The sequence below is a fragment of the Neocloeon triangulifer genome, unplaced genomic scaffold (assembly GCF_031216515.1).
Source record: "Neocloeon triangulifer isolate White Clay Creek 2 clone unplaced genomic scaffold, ASM3121651v1 ptg000002l, whole genome shotgun sequence".
In the NCBI taxonomy this organism is placed as follows: Eukaryota; Metazoa; Arthropoda; class Insecta; order Ephemeroptera; family Baetidae; genus Neocloeon; species Neocloeon triangulifer.
Genome location: NW_026775545.1, coordinates 4,901,095 through 4,929,018, shown reverse-complemented (window position 1 = coordinate 4,929,018; position 27,924 = coordinate 4,901,095). Strand labels below are relative to the sequence as shown.

General features: G+C 36.2%; 1 protein-coding gene across 18 annotated transcripts; it reads right to left on the bottom strand.

Annotated features, from left to right (window-relative positions):
- Positions 1–228: 228 nt before the first annotated feature.
- LOC132201975 (tropomodulin) lies at positions 229–27,640 on the bottom strand. 18 transcript variants are annotated; one of them, XR_009442329.1, is made up of 12 exons: positions 27,467–27,639; positions 8,550–8,711; positions 8,166–8,333; positions 7,930–8,050; positions 7,653–7,873; positions 7,333–7,487; positions 6,946–7,042; positions 6,741–6,888; positions 6,353–6,444; positions 5,520–5,587; positions 2,953–3,005; positions 1,469–1,575 (listed from the first exon to the last, which is right to left on the bottom strand). XR_009442329.1 is itself a non-coding variant. In XM_059628601.1 (11 exons), exons 1-9 carry the CDS (start codon positions 27,542–27,544, stop codon positions 5,520–5,522), a joined length of 1,218 nt encoding a protein of 405 aa, XP_059484584.1. In that variant the 5' UTR covers positions 27,545–27,639; the 3' UTR covers positions 229–1,575; positions 2,957–3,005. The 18 variants fall into 18 exon arrangements, 6 of the variants coding, with proteins under 6 accessions (XP_059484584.1, XP_059484545.1, XP_059484552.1 ...); XR_009442330.1 differs by having other exon boundaries at positions 2,957–3,005; XR_009442328.1 differs by lacking the exon at positions 5,520–5,587 and having other exon boundaries at positions 229–1,575; positions 2,957–3,005.
- Positions 27,641–27,924: the final 284 nt, after the last annotated feature.

Here is a 27,924-nt window from a genome sequence, read left to right as displayed (position 1 = left end):
TTCGTAATGGACGTGAAATTATTCCACTTCAAAGTCTGGAAACTGCTCGACGAGTGACGTGCTGTGTCTATTTTTGCTCCCAACTGCGTAAAGACAGCTCACAAAACTCTATAATATTCATCCGAGTTCACGGGAAGCTGTATGATGGAATAGTAGAGATAATAATTAATAATAAATATAAAACATATAATTTTAAAGAAAGGGTTTTTTAAATAAATAAATAAACAATTCATTTGAGGTGACCTCTTATATTTGAATTTGTTCACTTCTGACAAAATGTTGTGCATTTCCCATGACATAATTAAATTTATCTTGACGTACTTAAACTGTATTCAGTAATTTATTAAAAGGGACGAGTTTCTCCAATTAAATTTTCCATTCACACAAAAGGAGTAATGGAGCTGAGACTTTTTTCTTCTTTAAATCAAATAATAGCACTTTTTCATCTTCTTACAACTTAATACACAGGTAATTAAAATACATACAAGGACGTATATATAATCAAAAATTTACAGCAGCCACCGATTTCAGGGTAAACAGTCCTGTGCCTGTTAAAACTAATAATTTATTTACGCATACATATCTTTTGTTCAACGTCACTTTTACCGAAAAAAAAACTGAATATTTTTCAAATAAAATATCTTGGACAGAAAAGTCCTACACGACTATAGACATTTTCGGGATAAATATAAATCATAAATCGAGAGCGTGTGTTCGCAAGTAAAAATTACATAAAAATGGACTCATAAATATGTAAACATTTGCTCTCTACGCCAGTGAATAAATAAAATTTCCAACTCAGAAAACTCCTATGATAGTACAAGGTCCACCAAACATTTTTGCATCACATACTGAATAATAACAGAATGAAGTTTTCACGGTAAATGGCTCGCTCGCGTTCTTCTTCGTTCTCCGACTAGGGGAATTTATAAATGCAGGTGTTCGACAAAATCCATCTTCGGCCACTTAACATGAAAACATCAGTGACTGGGCTCGCGCGCACTCTTTCTTACTTTTCCGATTTTTTCGCATTCAGCTCTTTTTAACAAAATAAAAATCTGTGAGAAACACTCTTTTTGACACTCAATTCTTGAATACCGACAGTGCATTTTTTTTTCTTAAATTCAGCGTTCTGAATCAATGCGGGCAGTGAGTCAGGTAAAGTGTAGTGTTGTACAACAAGCACAAAGAAGAGCGGAGGCAGACGCGCGTCTTCACTCTCTTTCTCAGCAGCGCGACACTGATCCAATCAAAGCATCATATCTCAATTTAACCTCCATTTTTTTCTTGCTTGGCTTTTATGTTTGTCTAAGGCTAGGGATTTTTTAAGATGAACAACTACGAAGCTTTCCAGCGGCGGAAGAAGTTTGTTTCCTTCCAGCGAAGCGAATGCACTTTTTCTTTTTGATAGTTTGCTCCAATCAACAAGCAAGCGACTAACTTTTTTATATATGAGTGGCGTTGGGAGTAATTTTCATAGGTTGGCGAATATAGGCTAATTTTCAAACGACTTCTTTGAAGTCAGATAACCGATGAGGAGGTTACGAGACAGACGACCAGTGCGTCGCAGTCGGTCTGAAACAAAAGAGCAAATTGCAGGTGTGAGTCTTCCGAGTAGAAGCTGAAAATTTAGAATTAAAGGAAGGCAAAGAATGCTAAACCATATCAACATCATGGGTTCGTTCTTTCATTCAAGTTTCAAATACTGAAGTGTTCTTGAATTTGAAATGCAGTGTGCGAGGTGCAAGTGGAAACTTTAAAAAAATTTAACTTGCGATTCAATGTTTTGTATAAAAAGATGTTACAAATTGCTAAATGAGTGTAAAATTGAACAGAATTCTATGATTCTGCCCAACATTATATCTGTTTGGATTTTTATTTACTATATTAAACTCCAGTAAAAATTATAAGTTTACAACGGTTAAATCTAAATTGCAAGACAAAATTCTAAAATAAAAATGTAACAATACTATAAGCCGCTACTAAAAATTACTTAAAATGTTTAAAATAGCATATTGTTTAAGAATTTGTTTTAAATAATTGTGGAGAGACAAGAAAAATTAAAATCAGGTTTATTTAGACTAAAAAATTGTTTAAAACTTTTGATGCACTGCAATAACAAGGCATTACAAGTGCAATCGTTTGTTCCAAGAGCACCATTTGAGAACAAATAAATAGGCCATGCAACACTCGCTCTGCGAGTGCCAACGGTGTGCTTGCTTGTGTTCAAAGCCTGCGATTGGCCTGACAAGAAGCATTCGCTTGAATGCTAAACCATCACTGTGCACCGACAACATAGACAAGATTTACAATGTATTTATTTGTTTCATCGTGAGGCAATCAAGTGATTGATTAAGTAGTGTGATTTACGCAAGTCTGGCACAGTGCAGCTGAAAACGAGACGACAAAAAAGAAGACACGAGAGAATCAAATCCAATAAGCTTACTTAATTAAGAAACAAATCAACCGAGAGTGTGTGTGGTGTGAGAAAATAATTATTTTCTAATAATAGTTGTATACGTGGAATAACAAATTATCAAATCCGCGCCCAGATCCAATTTGGACAAGCTGTGTACAAAAATGAGAGCGACACCAAATAAGAAAGGCGAAAAACAGACAAAACATGAAAAAAGCAAAAACCTTCACTTCAAATTGAAAAAGATTAAAGAATTTGGGATTAAAATTAATTTTAAGTGAAAGTACTTGCAGAAGTAATGAAAGAAACAGATGTGAGAGGGTGTGTGCGTGATATAATTTTGATTTGTTTTTTCATTTTATCTTTTGCCCCCCTAAGCATGCAGTTACTCAGGCCATGCACCTACACGAACCCAATTTTTTTTTTGCAACTGGCAAAACACTCAGGACGAGAAATTAGCCACAGTCATAGTGATAATTACAAACACGTCATATATATATAAACAAGTGAGGAATATATAGAAGAGAGAGGGCTACCTACGAGTGTTCATCGCACTACGAGCTTGCTGCCCCCACGCGTGTCAGGCGGACTGCAAACACAGAATTACATTCAGAACAAATGTCTTCCAAGTGGCCCTCACTCCCTAGCTAATTTATTTCAATTTGCTCGCGGCCCGCAGTGCAGTGACTAGCAGTTTACACCCCGAAGGCTGGAGTCCAGCCAATTTATGCAACCGTAATTGCCAATTAACACCCTCCATCAAATTCCGACTAACTGCACCGCGAGCACGAGAGGCCTATCTAGTGAGATGAGCAAGTAAACCACTTTAATTACACACAACCTCCGATTCAATTTTGAAGTATTTTAGGTTATTCATGTTATTTTACATTTTAATAAAAATATTCAATTTTAATTTGATGATGTAATTATTTTCCAAATGATATTTGTATTATTATTTTACTTACCCCAATGATATGATCATTAATTGGCGGACAATGTTATTTTGCATGTGTTTGAATAGAAAAAAAACAGGACATTAAAAAATTATGACGATACTGCCACTTTTAGCGCTTCGTTACAAATTTCAGTGGTTGTTTGTAAATTTAAAATGGTTTACTTTGATCGATTAGCCCACAAAAGCAAAAACCATGCTGGTTACGCGGTCGGTCTCGAAAATCACAAAACTGGCGGTTAATCAGTGAGAGATCAAACAATTCATGGAAAAATAGGTAATACTGCACAAAAACGATGCTGGTTAATGCACGACCTGAAAAGGTTAACTAATCATAGTTAGCGTTGGCTTAAAGTATTTTAGCTGGCAGGTTAATCAATCAAAAGTACACACAATTTATTTACACAGCATGAATTAGACACAACGAGATAGAGATAACTACTGCGGGGTGAGCTTGAAAACACTCGCTTTCCAGCTAGCTGATTTCAGAGTTGTTTAATAATGCACGAACGAAGCCAAAATAAAAATGAATCCAAAATCCAAAATTCGCATTTGCGAGGTGATCAAAAATCCTCAGCAAAAAAAGAGATAAAAATGCCTTGGGTGGAGGAGTTGATGAGATTTGATCAGTATGGAAGGTGGCACACTAGATACTGAGATGAGAGAGAAAATGAAAACCAAAGAAAATAAAGAATAGGAGGGCAAAAAATAAGTGAGTGACGGCTTCAACGGGGTTTGCGAAATTACCTGCTGATTCTTTTTTTTATAATTTTGGCAATATACGGGTGACAAATGAGGGGTTTTTTTGTAAAAGAGAGACTAATTAGCACAAAGAGAGTGTGAGATCAGCGCGGCCGGTTGGTTCAGTTGGCGGCCGCGGGGGGATCGACAGGGGTGGGTGGGTTTTGGGCCTCGAGGTTAGCGACTAATTTGGAAGGGACTTCGGAGATTGGGGGCAGGGACGGTTGTGAAGCAGCGCCAAGCACGGGTGAAATGGCACCACTACGTTGTGATGCGGCCGGTGTTACTGCCCCACTGCGTGGAGGCAAAGCTACACGAGAAAATAAGAACAGAAGGCTTCAGTTAAAAAAATTAACCACTTAAGGGCCTTAATTCTAACAAATAGCCCCGTAATATATTGCTTATTGTACTAAAAATTTATGAATAGTTGTGTGCCGTCGACTATAAATATGAAATAATTTGCGAGTGTTCCATGCCTGGAGACAAGTCGGATGCTGTGACAGTGAAATTTGGAAATGTTGATTAAAACGCAGGATTAATTTCACCACAAAATCCGACGAATCACCAAAAAGATGGATTAGATAGCATTAGTAAAGCATTTAAATAAAAGAAAAGTAAAAAAAGAGAAAGAATGAAAATTAATTAAATGTAATGTAGCAGTGTGATAGTGGGTCCAGATTAATGTTAAAAGATGAAAAGCTGCAAAATTAGAGTGATTTCTAACAGGAAAGGTTTTTGATTTGCTTTAATATTTTTAAACAATGCTTTAAGAAGTGAAGTCAAAAAAGGCAAGGCATTTTTGATAGCTTTTGCAAATTTGTATTCGCTTTTTAAATCCATTTGCTATTTAATTTTTTTATAGATAAAAAAAATGCAATTATTAAATTATTTCAAACCTCAAAGAGAATCGGACAGTGGTTGATCCGCTTATTATATATATATTACATACGAGATAGGCAAACTGTCCATTGTATATTAAGGAAGTTGAAATTACTTGTACGTGTTTTTGCTGCGGAGCGTGTTATAGAAGTAAGACTGCAACCTTAGAGTGATGTCTTTGCGAACTGTAAGACACAAGACAAACGGACAATATTGCTTGTCAGACAGAAGTATAACTCGGAAAATACAGGACAAATAAAAAAATTTCTATTCAGATATAGGGGGTGGATGACAGGTGCTAGTCCTAAATGGCTGGAGCTGCAGAACAAAAATTTCACCACACAAGAGCACAGCAGGCAAGGGGAAAATGATTGAAAACACACGATGGTGGTCCTCGCAGTGGGATTTCAAACATTTTCGCAAAAGTGAAAAAAGAACACAAAACATTTTTTTTCAGTATGGGAAAATAAATTATGGAACTTTACAAGTATAGATTGAGTGAGTGTTGATCAATGATTAATTCGAACTTACTTAAGACACGATCTGAAATGAATCGGTACCAAGACGAATCTCGAACTTTGCCTCCCTATCTGTCCGCCCTTTTGCAATCAGAAACACACAAAAGCAAAAGATAGAGAAAGAGCAAAGAAGATCAAATGTTTTTCCTTTAAAATTTAGTTTTATTTTTTTATATTTTGGTTTTTAGTTCTTGGTTTTCATGCATCTATTTTAATTCACAATTTTAACAATAATGGTTTTAGAGGTGTCGCATGTTCAATTAGGACTTTGATTGGAATGTTAATTTGTGGTGCAGTCGAGATGCAAATTTTTCATAATAGAAACTAAAATAATGCACACGAGGGTGATGTCCCTGTTTACTGTGGATCATGCAAAGGATTTTACTTAAAATGGAATGAACACATGAACAGAAATGGAAATACGTGTAGTGATTTAAAACATAGTTGAGATTGCAGCTCATTGTTGAACAATTTTAAATTAGAATTAATTATATACGCCTTGATTTAATATTTATTTAGATAATTTAGAAGCCTATCAGATATTTATTGATTTAATTTCAAAATCATCAAATTATTTATCTAGGATTTTGGAATGGTAGTTTTATAATTTTATAATTTTAGTGAAATTAAGTTTTTATAGTGTTCATGAAGAAACCAACATAAATGTGTGTTTGTGTGTAAACTATAAAATTATAATAGAGACGAAGACAAAAATGAAAGACGTCAATGCGGCAGACACTATCACAGTTAAAAAAACGAGATCACTCTCTAGGTAATTGAAAAATTAAGGATCCACAATACAGGTTGTTCTAAACAGGAAGCTGCAAAAATCAAATTCCACCATACTCTGTATTGGACCAGCTGAGAGTCTGCAACTTGAATTCAAGCAGAAACAATGATGCCCTTTCCTGCCCAGCCAGCTGATCTTTCCTTGGCAACTGTTTGAATTAGAAGAAGCAAAGTTAAAAGGTCTGCATCCAGCCTCGATTCCAGTGCCAGATGAATTTTCCCGAAAGCTGGATTGGGACTTTTTTTAACTTATTTACAGCAAACTTTACAATTTAAAACAGCTCCTCTCCAGGTCCTACACAGAAAAATAAATTGCAACCGTATAAAAAGTTTATCAGTCTTAAACTAATCGCTCTGGAAAGTTTTCTGCATGAGAATGTTCTGCATTAAGATTTTCATCAATTTTTAAAATAAAAAGGCAAAGATTCCTTTTAAAAATACTTACTACGGTCAAGGTTTCTTTGAAGGTGAGCTGCAACCCTGTGGCGTGCGTCATTGTACTCCAAGTGGAGTCCCAATCGCAACAGAGAGAAGTTCTGTTCCACAATCTCCGTAATCTGCATTTCAATTTTATTTCCAAGCACTTGGGATCTCTGAAAATTTTCAATATTACTATTAAAATATTAAGTTTTTCATTTTTTTATAAGTACCTGGTTAGTACCACGGAATTCTTCCACAGACTTAGTGGCTAGTAGTGCTTTGAGAAGGGTGACCATCACAGCCGGGCTGATGAAATTGGTCTCAACGCTGCAAATTATTCAATCATCATCAAATGCTAATCACCGAACAAGTCCGCAGAATGTGTGTAATGCAAATAATGACTTAAAGATGTTTACAGCTCCCGTTACGAAACTGCAAATAGCAGGCTGACGGCCAAGAGCTTTTGCTCAATGGCAATTTGTTTAATCTATTTGCAGTTTGGATGCAAAACAGAGTTGCACCGAAGTCTTAAATTCAACTGCATTTTAGCCCCTATGTGCGCACTTTACAATAGAAGTGTGTGAAATTGACCAAATAAACAGGACTATTATACTCACTTGAGCACACGCAATGTGCTGTTTTTCTCAAGCGCGTCAGCCAACAAGAGGGCAGTGCGGTCCATCAGGCCCGTGTTGGTCAGGCTGAGGCTTTCCAAATGGGTGTTAGAGGCCAACGCCTCAAACAGCTGCGTGAACTTTTCATCAGAAATGTTCTGAAAAAATTTCAATTAATATGGTAATTTCAAAAGTAATTGATTTTTTTTTAACAAAAATTGATGGATTAAAAAGTGAGTTACTTCTCTGGTGAAAGCAAAGATAAAAGATTTTTATAATTTCAAATCTTGAATATTTAAATTAAAATTAATTATTCTGCAAACCTTAATGTTATTCCAGTTAACGTCCTTGAGGGTGTGGTCATCTTCCTTCACCCTCTTGATGGTTTCATCAGGGTTAGTGAGGTTGGGTGGCTCGTTGGGGAATGCTTTTGGCTGCGAGGCCTTTGTGACGCCGTCCCAACCCATACCAACTGGCTGACCCTTGTTTAGGAGTGATGCGTGGTACTGGTCTTGGTTCATCATCGAGTGGAAGCCGAGGATAGCTGAATAGCACAGATTATTAGATGTGAGAGAAGAAAAGAAATTTAAAAAAAGTTACCGGCCAAATCGATGATCTCCTCCTGAGACGCGCCACTGAGAGCAGTTTCGTACTCATCACCCAAGTCAATGCCAATTTGCTCCTCGAGTTCGGCTGTTTTCTCGCACTTTGGTGCCACCCACTTAAAAACATTACATAGCAAAAATAAATATGTGCAATTGGAAATTCAAAAGATTAAGATATTTAAAGAAAAATCAATTAATTATCAAAAAAGTCTTTTTGGAATTTTTTCCTACCTTCTTTCCTCGAACTGTGCCAGCAACAAATGGCTGAGCTTCTGGTTTGTCGGGCGTTTCCAATGCCTGTTTGTTGATGTGGTCGATCAACTTGTGTCTGTCCAAGGGACCGGTGGGCTCTTTTTCACAAAAGTATCCACACCTCAATGACGGAGGCATTGTGTTGTCCTAAATGGCGAACAAATATATTGGTAATGAATTACAAAAATAATGCAAGTAAAATAAAATTTTATAGTAAATTGCAAAAATTATTGCTAACGGACAAAGACATTGAAAAATTAATTCATTGATCGTTTTGAAATATTACAACGTTTAAGTAAGATAAATTGTTGAGTATTCAATTTCGTAATCACAAATATTTAGTTAAAATATTTATTCACTCACATCAGGATCGACTTCCCGAGACAACATGTTGATCTCCTCAGACGACAACTGGGCGAGCAGCTCGTCCATGTCCATCTCGTTGTACTCAGCCATCTCTTTGGTGTCCATTCTTTGCAAGGCAGCCTTACTACTTGAAGTCATGGTTTTGGTTGTCGACGATTTCTGCAACAAGCGTGGAAAATTAAACAAAAATGAATCACCTCGCCGAGCAATTTGTAATTTTTAGAGCGTTCAAAAACAGCCCATTCATTAACTTGACGCGCGCGCGGTCAGCGTTTGTCTAGCTTGGCTTGAAATTCCAAGTTCAAGAGCTGAATTAAACTGTTTCCACAACTTGAAACGCTTGTTTAACTAACCACTCGGCAGAGCTAAATGGCTGTGGATTGAACAGTAAAAAGAAGCACTCAAATGGGATGAAAGCATCGGGCGCGCTTTCCAAGGTTGGCGCGGCTCTCGGATCAATTGCGCAATTATTCCGCAGATGGTCATTGTTGTTGTTGCTCAATGACAAGGTACGCGAATGTCACACTTCCACAGCTGCTCAAACATTCTTCCCAACTAATTTGGCTTGACAAACGTTGTGAAAATGGACGCAGTTGCCAAAAAGAGCAAAACGGATGACACTGAATTTCGCTGCCATAATTTTCTTTCATAAAAGGATAGCAACTTACTGCACATTGACGCTGATTACCTTAATTTTTCTTGTCAAAAATTTTAATACAATCAAATACAATGACAAATTATTGATAACTCAAAATTTTTTTGGTATTTTCGTTGATAATTAAAAAGAAAGTCTGCTACATGGGAATAATTTAATTATTATCCAGGTTTTAAATGACTCTTTCTTACAAACCTACTATTGTAGTAATGACCTTGTACGAATATATCAAGGAAAAATTAATCTAAAATAAATTAATTTTTTTTTTTATGAAAAAAAAACTTCTGATTAGAAATTTAGCTAAATCTTTAGCCTCAACAAAATTTCTAGCAAAGAAGATTAGACATTCAGTTTTTCATCAGAATTTGAAAATGTTTTAAGAGGAAAATTAAACTATTCCCAAAACTTAATTTTTATTACATGAAAATATATTGATTATATTTTTACTTTTTAGAAAAAAAATATGAAAATGCATCTTTATTTATATCATAAATCATTTTAGAGCAATATTGAGATTTTTGTCAACGCAGAACGCCAATGAAATAATAATAAAATGGACAGTAAAATAAAAGAAACATAAATGAAGCAAGCAAAAGCTATTCAAGAAAATTATAAATTGAACCCTTACGCAAAATAAGACTTCGCTGACTTCAGATCAAACTAATCCCTGCAACTTTTATGTTTCACTAAGCCCAGAGCAGAGCAATATTAATTATCTTTGCGAAGTACGCATTGGTTTTAGTTTTAAGTCGCAAAAGAGAATAAAATTTTTATCTAAGAATCTCAAGTCCTGTTTGTGTAAATAAGCCAGAGCTCAAAATATCAGTCCCTTGCAAGCCACCCAGATTAAAAGGAAAAAATAATACACTTGCCGCAATGAGGTTTTCCCTTATCACGGTGGGGTGACGTAATTTGCAGTCGGCAAGTTGAAAAGCATGTGACTCAGTACTTGAGTTGAGTGCACTTTGAAAAAAAAATCGATGGATGCGTGAGCTGCCGTTGTTTAAATAATTCTGGGGAGGAAAGGGTTCGGCAAATTGTATGTTCGGATCGATCGAACTGGCGAGACAGAAAGAAAACGAGAGAAGCAAGTCAAAGAGATTCTCAATGACCTTAGGCACAAAGAACTTGGGCCAAATGACCGATTATTTAATTTTCGTGACCTCAATATTTAAGGAGGAGTTTTGCAATGCATTTGCGGCGAGTGTGTTTGTGGGGGAGACTCCCGTCCGAATGTCAACGTCGTTGTTTCGCGACTCTTTTGGCCTGGAATTCTTTCTTTGACCGGTCAAATTGTGCGTGGGTAGGTAAAAAATGATGCTAGGTATTTGAAAATGCGATTGGTTACGATATGAAGCAAATATACTCACTAATATTGACGCAATTCGCGAGACAATTGTATTCCTGCCGACCCACGCCCACTTTTGTTACTGACTGACATCGGGCGTGTGACGTCATACGTCATTTCGATCACTGTGCAGGTGGTTCAATTTTATGACCATAGATGGCAGTTTTATATATAAAACTAAATTTGATTTATTATAAAAAAGGTAAAAATCAGGGTACAAATACAAGAAATTTCTATTACAATTATTTTTAAAAATTTGGTTAAACATTAAAAAAAATTCTCAAAATAATTTAAATCTTAAATTTGAATAACAGTGTCTTCTTTAATCTTATTTGGATAATTTGTTTTTCAAATTAAATATTTTTGTTGTTGTTTATTTGTCCACAGTCCACATTTACACAAATACATTGTTTACATTCAATTGAAGAAAACAATTTATTTTAAAAAAAGAATTGTTGATAAAACGGCACCACCATGAATTGCAAATATTTTGCTAAAACTTTAGAGATCAAAAAGATCCCATCAGCCGCATTATTTACTATAAATATTTATATCTTCAATAATTATAAATTTTTCGTACCTTAAGGATTTTAAACAACTTTCTAGACTGTGCTGAATTAAGACTAACTCGTAAAATACATTATTTTCAATAAAAATAAATTTTAATAAATCTAAAGAAGAATGATATGTATATTTTTAGCTGTAGTTTCTTCGGCATATTCATATGAGGTGCATAAAGTTTGAAGTTGCATTTCGCAATTAATATGCACTCTATAATTAGAGCCGGCTAGCGAGTGGCCATTTATTAAAAGACTAAAGGGAATTATTTTTTTCCACGCTTGCGGCGCTTTCAGAAGAAACTGACTAATTAATTGGCCCGTTAGCTCTTCAAATGCAATTCCACAAACACAGGCTCTCTGCGTGAAAAACAATTTCGCACCCCCGTCCGTCGGCCGAGAGTTCGCAAGGTTGCCTCGAGGGCGGAGTGGGGACGTCGGGGGGACGAGGGGGCGCCAAGAATAACCTTGGCTGGGCCACAGCCAAGGGCCTATACTAGGCGATCTTGCCATGGTGGCCGTAAGTGATTATTTATACCTCGCACTGGCCACCCCTTGCAGAATATACATCCGCGAGCTCTCAGTCCTTTGTCTCGCTTCAACCACTATTGTCTTTGGGAATTTTTATTTGCACTAATTATTCAAAATAAAAATTACACCAAATTTTTTTGGAAATCACATTTAAATTGAAAAAAAAAATAAAACAAAAGGCATAATATGGGGTTAGGCAACTGATAGGCACAAAGCGGAGATGATAATTCTTCTTTGTTTTTTATTTAATGATATGAAATATGAGAGATAATGTAAATCAGATTTAAGTATTTAAAAAAAATCCTGAAAAACTTTAAAAAATAATTGAGTGATCATAGGTCAGGGCAATTTCAGTTTTTGCATTTAATAATTGAAATGTTAAATTCTTGACCTTTACCAAGAAATCTTTGAATGTCGTCCTGCTAGATGTTTAAAAATGTCTTGAAAAATTGGTGGAAAGTTTGTTATATCTTAATAATACATTAATGTTCTTCAAAATAAAATGGTTGGCGATTATTTATTTTTTCATTAAAAAGTATTTGTTGCAATGATTAATAACCGTCTGATTCATATAATTTTTAATATTAATAAAGACGGTAATTTTTTAATAGATGGGTTGTCACGTATCATGGAAACTGAATTCATCTTACTTTTTCAAGAAGATGATTTCTTCTCCTTTCGCATTAATTAATCTTTGTTTGTGCATGACGTCTCAAAGTCATCGCAGAGATTGATTTCATTTTTAGAGAGAGTGGGTAGTGGAATCCGAAGTGTCGCGCGAACTACTCCTCTGATAAATTATCCCACAGAAAAAGATAATTACTTCCCCATTCATCACGGCCTGCGCGAACATCACAAGATCTTTCGCCTTGGGGCGTTTTTCTACGCAAAGTCAACTTGACAGTCTTAGCCCTCGGCGCGCGAAACCGATATTCAGAGTTGATATTGCCGGCAGTTAATTTCAGTCAAAGGTCACGCTTTGATCGAAAATAAACCCCTTGAGCCCGCCGCGTCCGGCTGCTAAAAATCCTCCCGTTCCGCTCGGACGTCTCTCTGATAATTTTTATTTTCAAAATCAATATACAGCTCGGCAATTGGCACGCTCTCTGGCCGCTGGGCCAAAAGTTTAGCCTGTCAAGGTCTGCGCCCTGTCACACGCAGATTGCACCACATAATTCGCTAAATTTGTTGTGTACGGCCGGTGCCCTTGGGACAGAGAGTCGGATCGCCGCACTTTTAACTTTGGTGAATCCGACGCGACAGGCCTTGGAGGCGATCAAGGGTTTAATGAATCGCTCCACTGCTACCGTTCAGCAGCCAATTAGCGCTCGTAGAATCGCATTCTAATCGCAAAGGTGGGTGCCATCCTTAATTTACTTCAAGGCAACAGATCTGAGCCATGAAAAGGGAAGGACAAAATAAGAAAATTTAAAAATGAAATTATTTATATTTTAATAAAAGTACTCGCATTTGATTAGATTTACAATTAATTAGAATTAAAAAATCCATTTGTTAAATATCCAAACTATACTTTACATTTACTTACACCGATGAAAGATTTAATAAACAGAACAATGCATTTTTGAACGAAATGTATAGCTTACAATTTTCTTGGTACTTACAAATAATGCATGTAATTAAACAAATTTATTCATTAAAACAAATTAATCTGCAGCGTATGTATTCTCAAATTCAGAATTTTTTTATAGTCTTGTGTCCAGTTTTGTTGTTGTCTCTTTAATGAATTTGTAATAATGCAATGTGCGAAGTATGCAATAAATGAGACAAACAATAATTCTAATCCTTCAAAGTCTCAAAGTAAGATTCATCGCCAGCAATTATGAATGTTAGAAACAAACAAAAATAATTATGACGTCAAAAATAAAAAAATAAAACAGATTTAAAATTTAAATTTTAAAAATAAAATTTCACTTTTCTTGAGGGTGCATAGGATATTCAAAATCGGGAATATTTGAATTTTTAGGAATAAACTCTTATGAAAAAAATTTAAATTCCCAAAATATCTTAATTTATGCGATTTATATCAATTTCCTTTTTGTATGAAAGGCATCCAGAGATTAAAAATAACTTTCTTTACTTCTCCACCTTTTTTTTTTAATGAAAAATGCGATATTATTCAGTTTTCATATCTTTTTCACCGAAATATGTAAACATGGATTTATTTGTGCTTCTGTGCCAAGAATAGATTGTTATCAATAAATTCACCAGACACAATGTGTCAATGAGTTGACAACCTATTGTAACTTTTCTTTGGAGATATTATTTTTGCAAGCTTTTCCGCCAACACGTGCACACCACAATTTCGCACTGAATGTGGTCTAAATTTAGAACAGGGAGAGCATTCACTTTCCACGTGGCTGGTGCTGCAAGTGTCTGCTGGAGCTGCTTTAGCCGTCCGCCTTGTGGGAATTCTCAAGAGCAGTCAGTGCCCGAGGCAAGCAATTTACAGTAGCCGAAAGCGGCCCACGCGGGTGCGAAATAACCGCGCAGAAATAATGGAAGACTTCTTCTTCATGCTTCGGTGCATGAGCTAAATGTATTTGTGCCTGCTGTGCGAAAAGAGTCGGGCGGACACGTGCAGCAAAATTTTATCCCGACTCTCTCTTTCACAGTCAGACCATTTGTTTTTCTTGGTGACTCCGGCGCGGCCAATATAGTTTTTGGCATGCGCGATATTTTTCAAAGATCCTTAAGAGACATTGTCTGCACAACAGGCAACATTTTAATGTCCCGCTGCGAAACACACGGTGAGAACACATGCTGGGTTATTCTTGCGGAGTGGCGTCAGCAGTCATCATTGCCCCTGAAGGTTGTCGATTATGCAACCTGTTTGTCACCGCTGAGAACCAAATTGCCTATTCTGAGAGTTTCGTCACTTTGACAAAAATAAAATGTGCTCTAAATTTATACAAAAGTTTAAAAAAAAATGGGCAAAAAACCTATTAGATTAAATTTAAAATGATCAATTAACAAACTGATATTAATTAAAATGAAATACAAACATATTTAATAAATATTTATCCGTGCTTTTCTGTGACTTTCTTCAATCTACATTGAACTTTAAATTTTGTTCAACAGTTTTTTTTAAATTCAATTTATTTTCTGTTTACGTGAAAATCCAACCTTGTCCTGTAGTTACTTAAATTTATTTCATTTTTCAGTGGCCTCGAACTGTTTACGTCAGCTTTAGATTTAATACTCATTTCGCCTTGTACTTTACAAGTGGCAGCGGCAACAATTTTAACAGTCGAGCAATTTCTAGTCTCCGCAAGTTCGCTTATTTAATTCACTGGCTCACTGACTTGGCTTCGCTTCTGTGCAAAAGCCCGCTGAAATTTACCCACTCAAAGCTGCCAACAAAAATAAAAACACTCCAAAACAATTCTATTTTTAAACAACCAACATTTTTCCGCGAATAATTAAATACTGCCTCTCAATGGTCACGCAATGCGAAGTTGAGCACAGCTCGTTACCAGGGAATTAATTTTGGCTCGTTCATTTGGCTCAAGGATTAATAAACTGTTTTTTAACCGCTCGTTATTTGTTATTTGTCAAAGTTGTAAAGACCGAGTAAAAATTCGGTCGGTAAAATTCCTCTTGACTGCTAGACAAGAGAAATTTGAACAGATTTTTTATGCCCAAGCGCGCCCAATTTAAACCAAATTAGCAGACATTGGCTTTCTTTCTCTCCTCGTCAGCTCGATTTGCGCCCTTGACTGCAAAATCTCAAGAACAATGCCAAGCGGCAGAAAATAACAGGGAACGCTTTTCGAAAAGACATTTGGTGAGGTGCCATACGACGCGTGCGTGCTCCAATTGCGATCACGTGAGTTTGGAGTATTTTATTTTATTAGATTTCTCATTAGAACTAACGATGGACGAGCCGCTGTGAAGCAGCACGTCGTTTTCATCCTTCTCAAATGCTTCGCTTTGTTTTTAACTAAGTCAACCGGTGTCGACAGTCAAGGGCGAGAAAGAAGGGTCTCGATTGTTGTCCTCTCTAAAGACAATCTTCTTCTCTTTCTCTCCTTCACATGAAATAATAAAATGGCGGTAAAAGAGATAGAAGGTCCTGATGAAGTCACAGATCATTAATTGTTTATTTATATCTTTCGTTAAATCTGAAACGTGCTTTTTGTTGTTGATAGAGGCAAAGTGATGTATCAAGGTTTGAACATTATTTAACAAGTAAATATATTTAATTTTTGACCATGTAAATCTTTAAATCAATACTTATCTCAAAGATCGATTAGATTTCCACATCATTTTTAACCATGAACTAATAAAGTATTAAATGCACAAGGATTGGAATAATTTACGATAATTTAATATGTATATATGTAATGTCTGATAATACAACAAATTTAATTTTTCTTCAAAACTTTAAGTTAATTGCCTTCCTTTGCAAGCATTTATTTATAAATAGTACTTTTGAGACAAAACAACAGCCGTCAAATTTTTTTATCCATATGTTAAGAAATGTTTTAACAAAAATAACATGTTATTTTAATTTCAAATAAAAAAATTGTATAATAAAATATAATTAAAAAATATAGGAAAATAATATACATAGAAATTTTTATTAGCAAAAACTTAATGTTAATTTATAAGTGAAAAAATTAACGTTATTAATAAGTTTGCTCAACGCTGTATTATTTGTGAGATTATGTTGTACATTATTATATGTACATGTTATTTCTTACTAATGATAAGCTCATATCAAAATGAATACCTAATGCAAGGACAACATCTAAGCGCGCCTGAAACTTCTCTAACTGAGAAACTCGCAAGTCAAGTGGTTTTTGCTGCTACTGACAATGCGAGTGAGATTTGAAATCAAGCACATAAGTTCTCGTCTTCCACAGGGAGGAGGATGAAAAAGCACTCAGCAGATTAGCCGAAACTTCGTGCGCAATTTCTTGCCGATATTTACCGGCGTTTGCAATTTGTCCACCGTTGCGTACACTCCATTAATTCAATTGTGCCGGCGGCGATACGAGTCTATGTGAATTATGTACAGCGACGCAAAACTGTCTCGCGAGACCGCCGCGCTTTCAAATCAAAATAGAAATATGTCCGTCTGAGCGAATGGCCGGCAGCATTAACCACTCGCTCCGAGAGTAATCTTAAAAGCTGGCACTATTTATTGGCCCTAAAATGACGCACAGAAGCTGCACAACGAGAGGCTGCTTTTGGATTTGGAGATAAAAGCTCGATGTGGATGCAGACCGCAGTCGGCAGCAGTGAGAGAGCAGAAAAATTGATGGATTTGTGAAAGACAAGCTCGGCCTTGGGCAATTTTACGAGCGGAAAACTAAAAATGTCAAACTCGGTAGTTTCTGATCTACATAAAAATCAAAGTTAATAAGAATAAATCTATTTCAAATTTCTAAATTTTTTCGAGTACTCATTTATACATCATTTAATTTGAATTTTGATTATCACTATTATTAATGCTCTTTATAGACCAATGGAGTCATCACCGCAATGTATTAATTACTTATAATTACACATTAACCCAGAAATTTCGCTCCTATTATATATTTCCCTTTAGTGACTCACAAATTTGCTTTTTCTTAAATTTAAAATTTTTTATATTATATGAGTAAGAGAATTAAGAGATACCAATGAAGGTGAAGGAAACTATTAATTGATTAATTTTAACCATTTTGAATACTACAATGTCTTGATGAGAGTTACACATTTAAACACTTAATGGTTAAGTTATAACTGATTGTAAGAAAATGTTTTGTTATATGTACAATATTTCTTTTTATTCATAAAAGTTTAAAAGCTATATTAAAATTTTTTACAAATAAGTAATATAATAAATAAATACCAAAATAAAATAAACGTATAATTTTTGCAGAAAGTAATACAATTAAAATGATTTGATTAATAAAAAATGAATTAACTGGCATAATTCTATAACTTAAAAAAAAAGAATGCAAAACAATAACTAACAAATTTTGCATTACTTTTTACATGCAGCAATATATATTTAGTGGCCTTAAAAAAACAAATTGAATTTGAACTACAAACATGAAGATTAAGAAAAGGAGATCGTAAGTGATGGTCAAAAGATAATTGTAATGGTTTTGGGCTTTCCAACGATTGATTCGGTGGCTATTTTTCCGTTTGTAAAGCCGCCTATCGAACGCGGTCGTTGAACCAAACTGCTCTCTCCCTGACGTTTATACACACTCACCGGCGCGGATTTTATTTCTGTAAACTAATGTGGGCCAGTTTAGCATCCCCGCGGCCGGCCGGTATCCAATCTACCGCTCGCTCGCTGCAAAGTGCGACCAGTGCGATAGACTTGGAGGCCATAAATCTTCTATCGCCTACGAAGAGATGGTATCATCAAAGGAACCCATCTTTAAAATGGAACAACAACCGCCGATACTTGAAAATTAATGAAGAACATCATGTTTGAATGTCTCATTTAAAGGAGCCTAATAATTATTACGCATATTAACTGCCTTCAATTAATTTGATTTAGAAGGGCATTTAGCGGAAGTTCTGTTTTGAGGGATGATTCTTCAATAAAGTAAAATCCTCCATAAAGAAGGTAAAAATGCAGAAAAAGTCTAGAAGTTTCAAGTTAAAATAATTTTTTCAACTACTTTTTACAAGCTCATAGAACCACGAAGTTTAGTAATCACATTGGATGATTTAAAATTACTCAAGCATATTTGAGAGATTTCATAAAAAGTTTTGAACCATAATTATAAATTATATATCATCATTATTAGACCAAGAGATAGTTAAATTGAACACGCAACCGTTAAATTATGCATAAGTTTATGAAAATTTTATATGTACTTCTGGTTTAAGTTTAAAGTTGTAAGATATCCAAGTGATAATCATTTTAAAATCAATTTAGCTGATCTAATAAAATAGGTCACTTTCGCCTTGATTAGCGTAGTTGCATAAACCGTTTGTTAGAATTTTGTTTTACTATGGAGCTTGCAACAACTGTAGAATTTTTAATTTAATCTGGTAAACTACAAAGTCAAATCAATTTCATTTTAATTTAATTTAACTTTGAAGTTCAATGCTTTGATGTGCTATTTAGTTCCATGATTAATAATAATTTTATTATATCTTGTGAAAGGAACACAATTTTCCGCATTTATAAATGTTCGCAATTTTACTGCCACCTACGCTGCAACTACGCGCCTATCCCTTTCAATAAATAAATTGGATTTTCCGGGCTTCTGCGTGGTTAGAAAAACTGGAGCAGCAACGGCAGTAAGGATTCTATTTCTAGCCAATCATTGTCGTTATTGAGTAAAACTTTTAAATCTGTGCACACATGGTGAGTCAGCAGACGTGGAAATGCAGCAGCGGCCACTTTGTTTACATTGAGAATTTGTTTTGAAAATACAGCAGCGCCGAGAATCGTTTCAACTCAACGGACAGCTTTCTTTTGACAAATCGACACATCCGACTTTAAAACGGACCAAAATAATTTCCCTCTTCTAAAAGCGATTAAAGCGGCTCAGGGGTGGGATTACCTTGGAGACCTGTTCGCTCCACCGCATGCTCTCGCTAATGGTCATGGTCATCTTGGGCAGACCGGCCGGCAGAGTGTCCCAACTCGGCCCTGCGGACCGCAAGTGGTGCGACTCGCAACTGCTCCCAGTCGACAACTGAACGTTTTCCAGCCGTGGTGGCGGACTAAAGGGTCACCCGCAAGCCGAACCTCAGCTGGACTCTTCTATTTTGATCACGAGCCAGCCCCTTCCATTTCGCGCCGTATTTTTAGGCACTTCAAATAAACCGCTGTGCGAAATTAAAACCATTTCACGGCTAACAATCTTTTTTCTCTCTCTCTCTCCGCCGAGCGTGATTAATTCATTCCACTCTCAACGCCATTTTTTATTTCCATGCCAATTTTCTTAGCAGCCCGCCTATGTCCTTCATTAAAATTAATTGTGAGCTGCATTTGTGAAATTTTTTCACTTCCACGGAGGAAGAGCTTCAGCTTTAAGATGGTTTTTTTTCTTCACCGGCATTATTTCATGCACAGGTGGCACCCGAAATTTTTTCTCACCCCTTCCGTTGTGAGTGTCACTGGGGTTTTTTCAATTTATTAAATCGCAACGAGCGCCGTTCGGATCTCGCGGACGGCATTACTTTCGCAACGTGGCAGCTGTCGTAACGATTTCTGAAACCGAACTCTGCCTTTCAACGCGCCGAGTTGATGGTCTCAATGAAAACACACGAATGCACATTTAAAACTCAGTGGCATTCATTTCTCAAGTTTTGAAAAATAGACCGGAGAATATTTTAAATTTATTTTTATGGTTTGGAGTTTGGATACAAAAGTTTACGAGAAGCTGAATAAAGGGCACTGGCCAGTAGGACAAAAACTGTCTTTACACGAACCCAAAAAATTGATCAATTTTAAATATTTTCATACTTTTTGACGTAGCCAAAGTTGATTTTTTTAACACATGGTTAAAATTTGGTGCGTAATATTTGAATATGAAAACTGATGACTGATAAAATTTGCTGTCTCTTCTTACACCTGCAGCTCCTATTTCAAAATTAAAATTTGTTTAATTAATTTCTCCATGCATTGTTGATGACGTTGACCTGTGCCTTCAAATTGTTTCTCAATTTATATTTTTTACTTTGATTCAACACCTGTGATGCATGTTTTTTCTTCCTTTTTACGGTTCCAGCCCGGTGAGTAGGTTTAATTTGGAAACACTTAATTTTGCTTCCAAATTGAGTCTATGAGTTTCGCTAACAATAAGCTGGTTGCCAATTTTCTCCCAATGTAATTCCATTTTTTCCTGATTTGTCTTTTTGTGAGAGAAATAAAAGAATTGAATGAATCATAAACAGATATTTTAAAACAAAGTTGGCAAATCTGCAGCTCAAATAAACTCAGTTGAGATAGCTGCTGCTGTCACTCGGCTGTGGCTGCTGTGACTTTTTTATATGTCACAAATTAACGGCACGCTGCGCGTCGTAAAAGCGTGGTGCGCGCGAAAGGTGAACAACCCTGTCATGCATCATTATGCCGCGCGCCAATAAAGCAAATGAGAGAGCAGCCCATTAGGTACGTAATTTTAACACTCTGCTCTCTTGGATTTTGCATTTTCTCTGCGTGAGTGCATTAGGGGGCGCCGGATTTCACGTAGTGTGCTTTTAAAAGAGAAGGTTTGTAGTGGAAATTTGATGGCAGCCGGTGTAGCGCGACTTTTCGCGGAATCCGCAGAGGAGGATCTCTTAGGATTACCTGCTTTACTTTGAGCTTTGAAAATTATTCGGACGCACTTCGTAATGGAGAGATCAAAAGAATTTCTAACGCGAGTACCAAAATCTTGAAGCTGATAATCTCGAGATTATGAGGAATTTGGCTAGTATGAGAGCAGCGCAGCTCTTTCAATGGTTAATTAGTTTAAAGAGAGGGTCCTGTTGCTTTTCAGAAGAGAAGCATTAAGAGCGACGAGAACACCGTCTAGACGAAATTAAAAATTCAACAGGACGAAAGGGCACTTTAAGCTCAAAGGCCATTCATAGAGTGGCTTTTGCAAAAGAAATGAAGAACAATAAATAAATTCGTCTCATTTTAGCCATGTTCCATGTTATATATTTTATTTCATCATTAAAATGGAACATAAAATATAAACATTTAAATATTTTCAGTATATAAATTGCCATTAAATTAATCCCTTCTCCTATGCTAATGTCTCTCTTTAAAAAAGATTTTGGCTTTTAATTAAGTGCAATGGTGAGTGCGGAACGCTTAATTTATAGCACTGCTTTCTTGCCAGTGCGCCCGACGGCACCTTAGGTTTATTATATACACTAGGGGCGAAATTCAGCGCCAATCGTGAGTCAATGCACCGATTGCTGCTCACCAGTAGCGTCGGTAGGGCTTTGATCATGTGACCGAAATAAACCAGACCCACCAACATGCAGTCGGAATGCTTTTGTGGCCCGCGACCCCAGCGGATTTATGCAATTTATCAACACCGGTCGGACGCGTCGTGCATGCCAGATCATTAAAGCTTTTGTTTGAGCCATCTCTCATTGTCACAACTGCGTATCAATTTCAATTAAGGCCGCTGCATGAATCTCAATTTTAAATGATGGAGAGCATTGCGATCTGGATGACTCAAAAGAGAGTTAGGCAACAGTACTGCAGGAATGTCTGGCGGGATGCATAACTAGTGAGTTGAATATTTTTTTTTATATTGCAAGAACATTAAAATTATGATTGAATCCCAGATTATGAGGGACTTTAATTAACAATAAAAATAGGATTATCCAAAAATACCAAATTATTTTAATAAAACTTGATAGTTTGTATGGCTTTTGACATTACACGAGCATTATTCTTTCTGCCTAAAACTTAAGCCCTGCCTGCGCCAATAAATTTATTTTAATCCCCCAACAGCCCTGTAAAAGTCTCAACTCCATCACATTAAGTGGCTTTCGCTCGCACAAAAAACATATCTTCAGATGAATTTCGCAAAGTTTGGCTCTTTGAGTCAAAGTCCATTACGTGTCTGCCTTAACTCGTGAAATCATAACGACCTCTCTGGCGCCCCGGCAACAGTAAAACGCAGCCCCCCAAAAGTGCCTATTTTGCAGTTGTCAACGATTGAGCAACAAAAAGCGAATTCCTCGCCGACTTTTTGGCTCGATACAAAGAACTTGCCATCGCGAAGGTCTCTTTCTTGTTATAAAAATATTAATGGCCTGACGCCCGTTCCGCCACACTGCGATGGATTCTTCATAGACTCTCATCGCATCGGCCGAGGCCGAATTGCTGGGCGAAGGCTGCCAATGCGATTCCATTCACTTTCCCCAAGGCATTCTCGACATATTTATTTCGATTCTGCGTTCCCCTTTGGGTCGTTTCTCAGCTCACCCTTGTCGTCTTTTCAGACTTTGTCTGACACCACGTTTTTCGTCGCTTGCCACTTGAAATAGGGTGTTACGGATATAATACCTGTTGTGAAACACGCGCTGGGGAATAGCAAATAGTTGTTTTGTTGGTTCCTTTTGAAACATTTGGTTATAATTGTGGTCATTATTTCATTCAATAGATTTTTATTGAAAAAAAAAATACCATTTATTTTATAATAAGGTAAGATCTTTGGCTTATAATATATATCAAAATTGATTCAATTTGGCACTCCGGAGTACATTTTTTTGTACAGTTCATTTATTTTATTAAATGAATTGTTTAGAAATTGTTTAAGGATCATTAAGGTCTGGTCGATTGTACGCACACTTGAAATATGAGTATATTTAATTTTTTTTACATAAAGCGTTTACAATATTACTTTGAAGGTGAATTAGTAAAAAAAAATCAGATTCCAGATCACACGTGCCGCTGATCAAAATATTTGAGATTGCGTCAATCTTCGATGGATTGTCCTTCATTGATTTTTTTTTTTTCAAATTTTTTCATCAAGGTTGAGTCCGTTTTTTTTAATATTTGTAAATGATCGATGATCGTTATAGAGAAATAAAATTTATTTTGACGAAATGTTTCCTTCTTTTCAGCATAAATCATTTATAAAAAAAAGGAACAAAAAATTTAAATTGTAAAAAATATCCTACAAAATTTGGCTCCCATCAGAAATTTCCAGAGGATTTAACCACTTTTTTATTTCCTCGCGATTCCTCATATGAAATAAAAACTATTTAATTAATTGAAATTCTCGTTTAGGCACTTTGCTGCTCTTGTTGCTTGCCAAACTTAAGTTTGACGGGACTGTTATCATCCATTACCAATTCGTTTGATCTCTTGTGCTCTCGTCTTTTGTTCCTCTAAAATCTAGAAGAGAAATTGGGTGAATGCTTTAGCTCTTTTGCAACGCCACCGACTTTTGCTCGTCGTCAAGAGTATTGCGTTTCGCCAAAAGGCCACCGCTTTACAGATTTATCACCTTTTGCCAACGTAAGTAATTAGTTGCACCAACGGCACCAGACTTACGTCCTTTCTGTTCAACATAAATAGTGCACGGCGGCGTCTGGAAGTGTATCTCTTGCAGCAGCATCGGTTTCCCTTTCGCCTAGGTCTTTCCCCATTGCATAGTCTGTCTCTCTCTGTTTTATTTTCGGCGTACACACACTCACTCTGGAGTTGTTGCCGTTCGGTCGGTTTGTCACTCGGAACGAAAGTGGGTTGTCTGCGTATATCACCGTTTGCATCTCTTTCCAAATCAAATTGTACATTGAGTGTGTTTGTAAAATAGGCAAAAGAGCAAACAGGAAGCTCACATCTTATTCAATTTGACTGCGACAAGAGATGGAGCCGAATTAAGGAAAGAAATTTTTATTTTCAGGTGGAAAGAGCACTACTAAAAACGACCTAATAAATTTTGCGAAAAATTGCACAATCTGCTTAAAATATTGTAAATAAAATAATATAATGCAAATTGCAATTTAAAATGAAGCCGAAATTTTTCGTCACCAGATTATAATAATAAGGGAAAAATCAAATCCCCCCTTTATCAGAAGACTTACTAAATTTACACAAGACTGTAATTCATTAATCTTAAATTTAAAAAAAATGTCGGCAAAATTTCTTACAAATATAAATTCACATTATAATGATCATTAGAATTGAGTACAGCTAACAGCGTCATAGAATTCTTTTAAAAGAACTTAAATTAAATTTATAACATTTTCCACTACATCACTTTAAGAAAACGATATTTTCTTGCTCCTAATTAAATCAACTTTTTCCTATACCCTTCTATATAAAATAGAATTCTGCAGAACAGGAAACAGGAAACTTTTAAAAACGCAACAGCCTAAATTCGTCGCAAAACGGAAACGCAAATTTTGCGCGTCGGGAAAGAGTTCGCCAAAAGAGATGGAGAGAAAATTTTCAAAACTGTATATTTTTAGCGTCGGTTCGCCTAATGGAGATTAAAGTGATAAAACTTATTTTTACATTTCCCTTCCACCCCCACGGTTTATTTTTATCACTAAGACTCCCGTTTTGCCTCGGATCGAATAAAAGAGTTAAAATTCCTGATTTGATTATGAAGCGCATAAAATGTCAACGTCAAGATCTTCTTGGAGAACTTCGGCTCGGTCACATTTCCTACCGATTTGTCCGGCACGTCGTTTTCGGCCGAGTGCCGCTTTATTTCGTTTTTTTTCTTTCGGTTCGTCTGCGCTGCCAGCAGGGGATAGATAAATTTAGCCGCTGGTGCTGCGTTCTCGGTGAGCGGCGGCGTTCGCTTCGGGAAGCTCTCTCGCAGCAGCACCTTGGCCCTCGCCGTGTCCGACCACATTTTGACGTCATTATGCAACCAAATGAGCATCGGACACCCACTCATCCGCATATAATTGACGCAGATGACTCCCCGCCGCGGGTGTGTTTGTCTGTTGCTGGCTAACGGCGCAGCGCCATTATCGCGTTTCCTCCGCGCGTTTCGACATCAATATGCAGAGCGAGCACTCTGCCGCGAGTTGGAATGTTTTAATTGACAGAAACAGACTCAATTCTTGCGAAATTGTTTTCACAAACGCGAGAGGAGGAAGAAGTGAGCTGATGCACCCGTTGCAACCAGAGTTACAAATGACTTTTCTCCGATGCACCAGAAAATAATTTATTGCACTAACTGTTTGAAAATTTTAAATTGGGGCAAATGCTAATGTCTTTTGTCAATAAGACATTTTTTAGGCAAAAATATTTTAAATTTATCATAAAATGTATAATGGCATAGCTTGGCGGATATTGCAGCAATAAATAATAATAAAAATTGATACATAAAATTCATAAGTGAGGATTTTTATTCATGTTATGAATTTAAGAAAAATAATAATAATAATTTTGAACGAAAATCAACCTTTGAATTGATGGCAAAAAGATACACCTATTAGAAGAAGAAAAATAGCTAAAACTTCTATTTTTTATGTTATGCTCGGATTATGCCATTGGTGTACCAAGGATGATGTTATGTACATTTAATTCCAAGAAATTGTTTTTAATAATAATTAAAATGAATAACAAATTAATGAATCTTTGTAGTCAAATCAAATCGCATTAAAACAAATGAACTCTTTAGAATGGAATTGTTAATTGTTGCATTTTGAAATAATCTATAGATAATTCAAGTATCCTCATAATATTTGCTCATTTTCATTGAATATTGCTGTATTGAAGCTTCGAAGTTAAAAAAATATTACTGATTACATTTTATGTTATTCATTTATCATTGCTTAAAACAGCTTAAAACAATTTTTACTCCTCATATTTTGGATAATAACTACTTGTGTAAAATACTTATGCAAAAAAATAAATTGAAAGCAGTTTTGCACAACATTCAAAAAGCAATTAGTTTCCGAAACACTCGCACACATTGCAAAATATGAATTTCCATCAGCAGGACGAAATTTGGCATCTGTACGGAATACCGGCAAGCAAGTGCACATCGGTTTTGAAAATTAGTTTGCACACCGTCGGCCAATACAAACAGCCGTTAAATCCGTTTTGTTACACCCTAATTCAAGTTCAACGAGGACATTAAGATGTTTGAGATAAAGTTTGGAGAGACGTTTTTCAGATGGCACTCAAGATTACGTTTTAGAGAGTCTGGAAGGTCGGGCATTTAAATGCGGCGTTGGGCGTCTATTTTTGGCGACGGGGCGCTGACGACGCCGACGGCCGACGGAGAAAGAACAATCGGACTGACAAAAAAGGCACCCCTGCACTCCTCCGCGAGGCAAATCATCTAATTGTTTGAAAACAATAACAACACCGTGCGACGTGTCACGCCGACGAGCAGCCGCCGGAGTTAATTTTCGCGCACTCGCCAGGTCTCGGTGAAATGCTTTCGAGTGATTAAAAAAGGCGGGCCAAAGCTTTTTACGAATGTCACACACGCCGCAGCTGTAATTTTCGTGACATGATTTACGCGTCGCGTTTCATCTGATGCCAGCGGTTGAGCTCCAGGAAATGAAAATACGCACGCTTGCTTTTCTTGCAATTCAAAACTTGGTTTTGGACCTTTTTCTTGCACTCCGAAGTTCATGCAGTGGACTATATTAGTCCTGAGGTTTAAAAAATATGATTAAATCATAGTTTTCATCGATTTTTTTTTTAAATTTCAATTAAGAAATGAAGAGTTGTAGTTATGAGAGGAAAAATATTCAAAGTAAAATCACAAAAGATGAGCGTGATAATGAGTTTTAAGTTCAGTATTATTATTTTCTCTAGTATTTTTCCTTTACTTTGTTGTGTGGATTCAGAATCGCACGGTTCAAGAACAAAAAGGTATGTTTAGATTTTGGCAGCATCAGCTAAAGCAGAATGGTCTGAATATTTTGATCCGGCGCCAGAGTATAGTTTTGAATCGCGGATTAAAATTGAAAAACTAAAATTCTAAAACATGAAATTAAACTAGAAATATGTATTTTATTTTAACTCTGTAACCTGTAAAATATTTGTATAGAAAATTGAAATGTATATTTTTTAGTGAAATATTGATTTAAAATTTTCTCCAACTGACAATTTTTAGTTTTTCTTGACTTTTAATGTATTATGAATATTATTTTTAAATTAACCAATCCATAAAAACTTTATGATTGGTTTTCAAAATTATTTTAAATTCCAATTCTTGATTTTTAAAAAATGCCATTTTATTTTAATCATTTTTCGTTCGGAATTAAGCTGCATGTAAGCCCGTTAGCACTCGATTTAAAATTAGACGTTGACGAGCACCCGAAACATTCCAGCGCAAGCATATACACGATCAAAAGAGCTCTCGAAGAGTGCCCTCTCAAAAAACTCGGTTTTCCCAAGACGTACCTCCTCGATGGTGAAGGTTTTCCTGGTCACCTTGCGGCGAATTTCGCTCTCGAAGCCGTCTTCCTCGACGTCCACCATGGTGTCGGTTGTTGGTCGGCCCTCAATTAACACCTCACTGTCTTGCGAGCTTTATTGCGGGCTGACTGATAGGCAGACCGGCCACATCGAAAATACTGCTGCACGCCGTGGCCGCCAACAAGATCTCGCCGAGTACAAAGTGGCGCCCCGAAGCTCCTCCGTGGCGAATCACTGCGGGTAGGGCGAACGAACGCCGCTGCATCTGTAAAATGCCATGAATTTAAAAATGAGGAAAGGTAGGAGATTTCTAAAAAACCTACTATATCTCAGTCCATAATTTTGAATTTTAGATGAGTGTTGCACTCCAAGTTGGAAAATTGATTGACAATTGTTAATTATTTTAGTAAATAAATTATTTCAACATTTCAATAATGCATCAC

What these genes read in the sequence shown, in the direction of transcription:
- LOC132201975 (XM_059628562.1), bottom strand. Translation starts at nt 27,544, where the DNA reads ATGGTGGACGTCGAGGAAGACGGCTTCGAGAGCGAAATTCGCCGCAAG. An exon ending in GCACAGTTCGAGGAAAGAAG is followed by an intron (nt 8,051 to 8,165) that starts GTAGGAAAAAAT and finishes AATGTTTTTAAG; the next exon opens with TGGGTGGCACCAAAGTGCGA. An exon ending in CGCAGCAAAAACACGTACAA is followed by an intron (nt 3,006 to 5,103) that starts GTAATTTCAACT and finishes CTGTGTTTGCAG; the next exon opens with TCCGCCTGACACGCGTGGGG.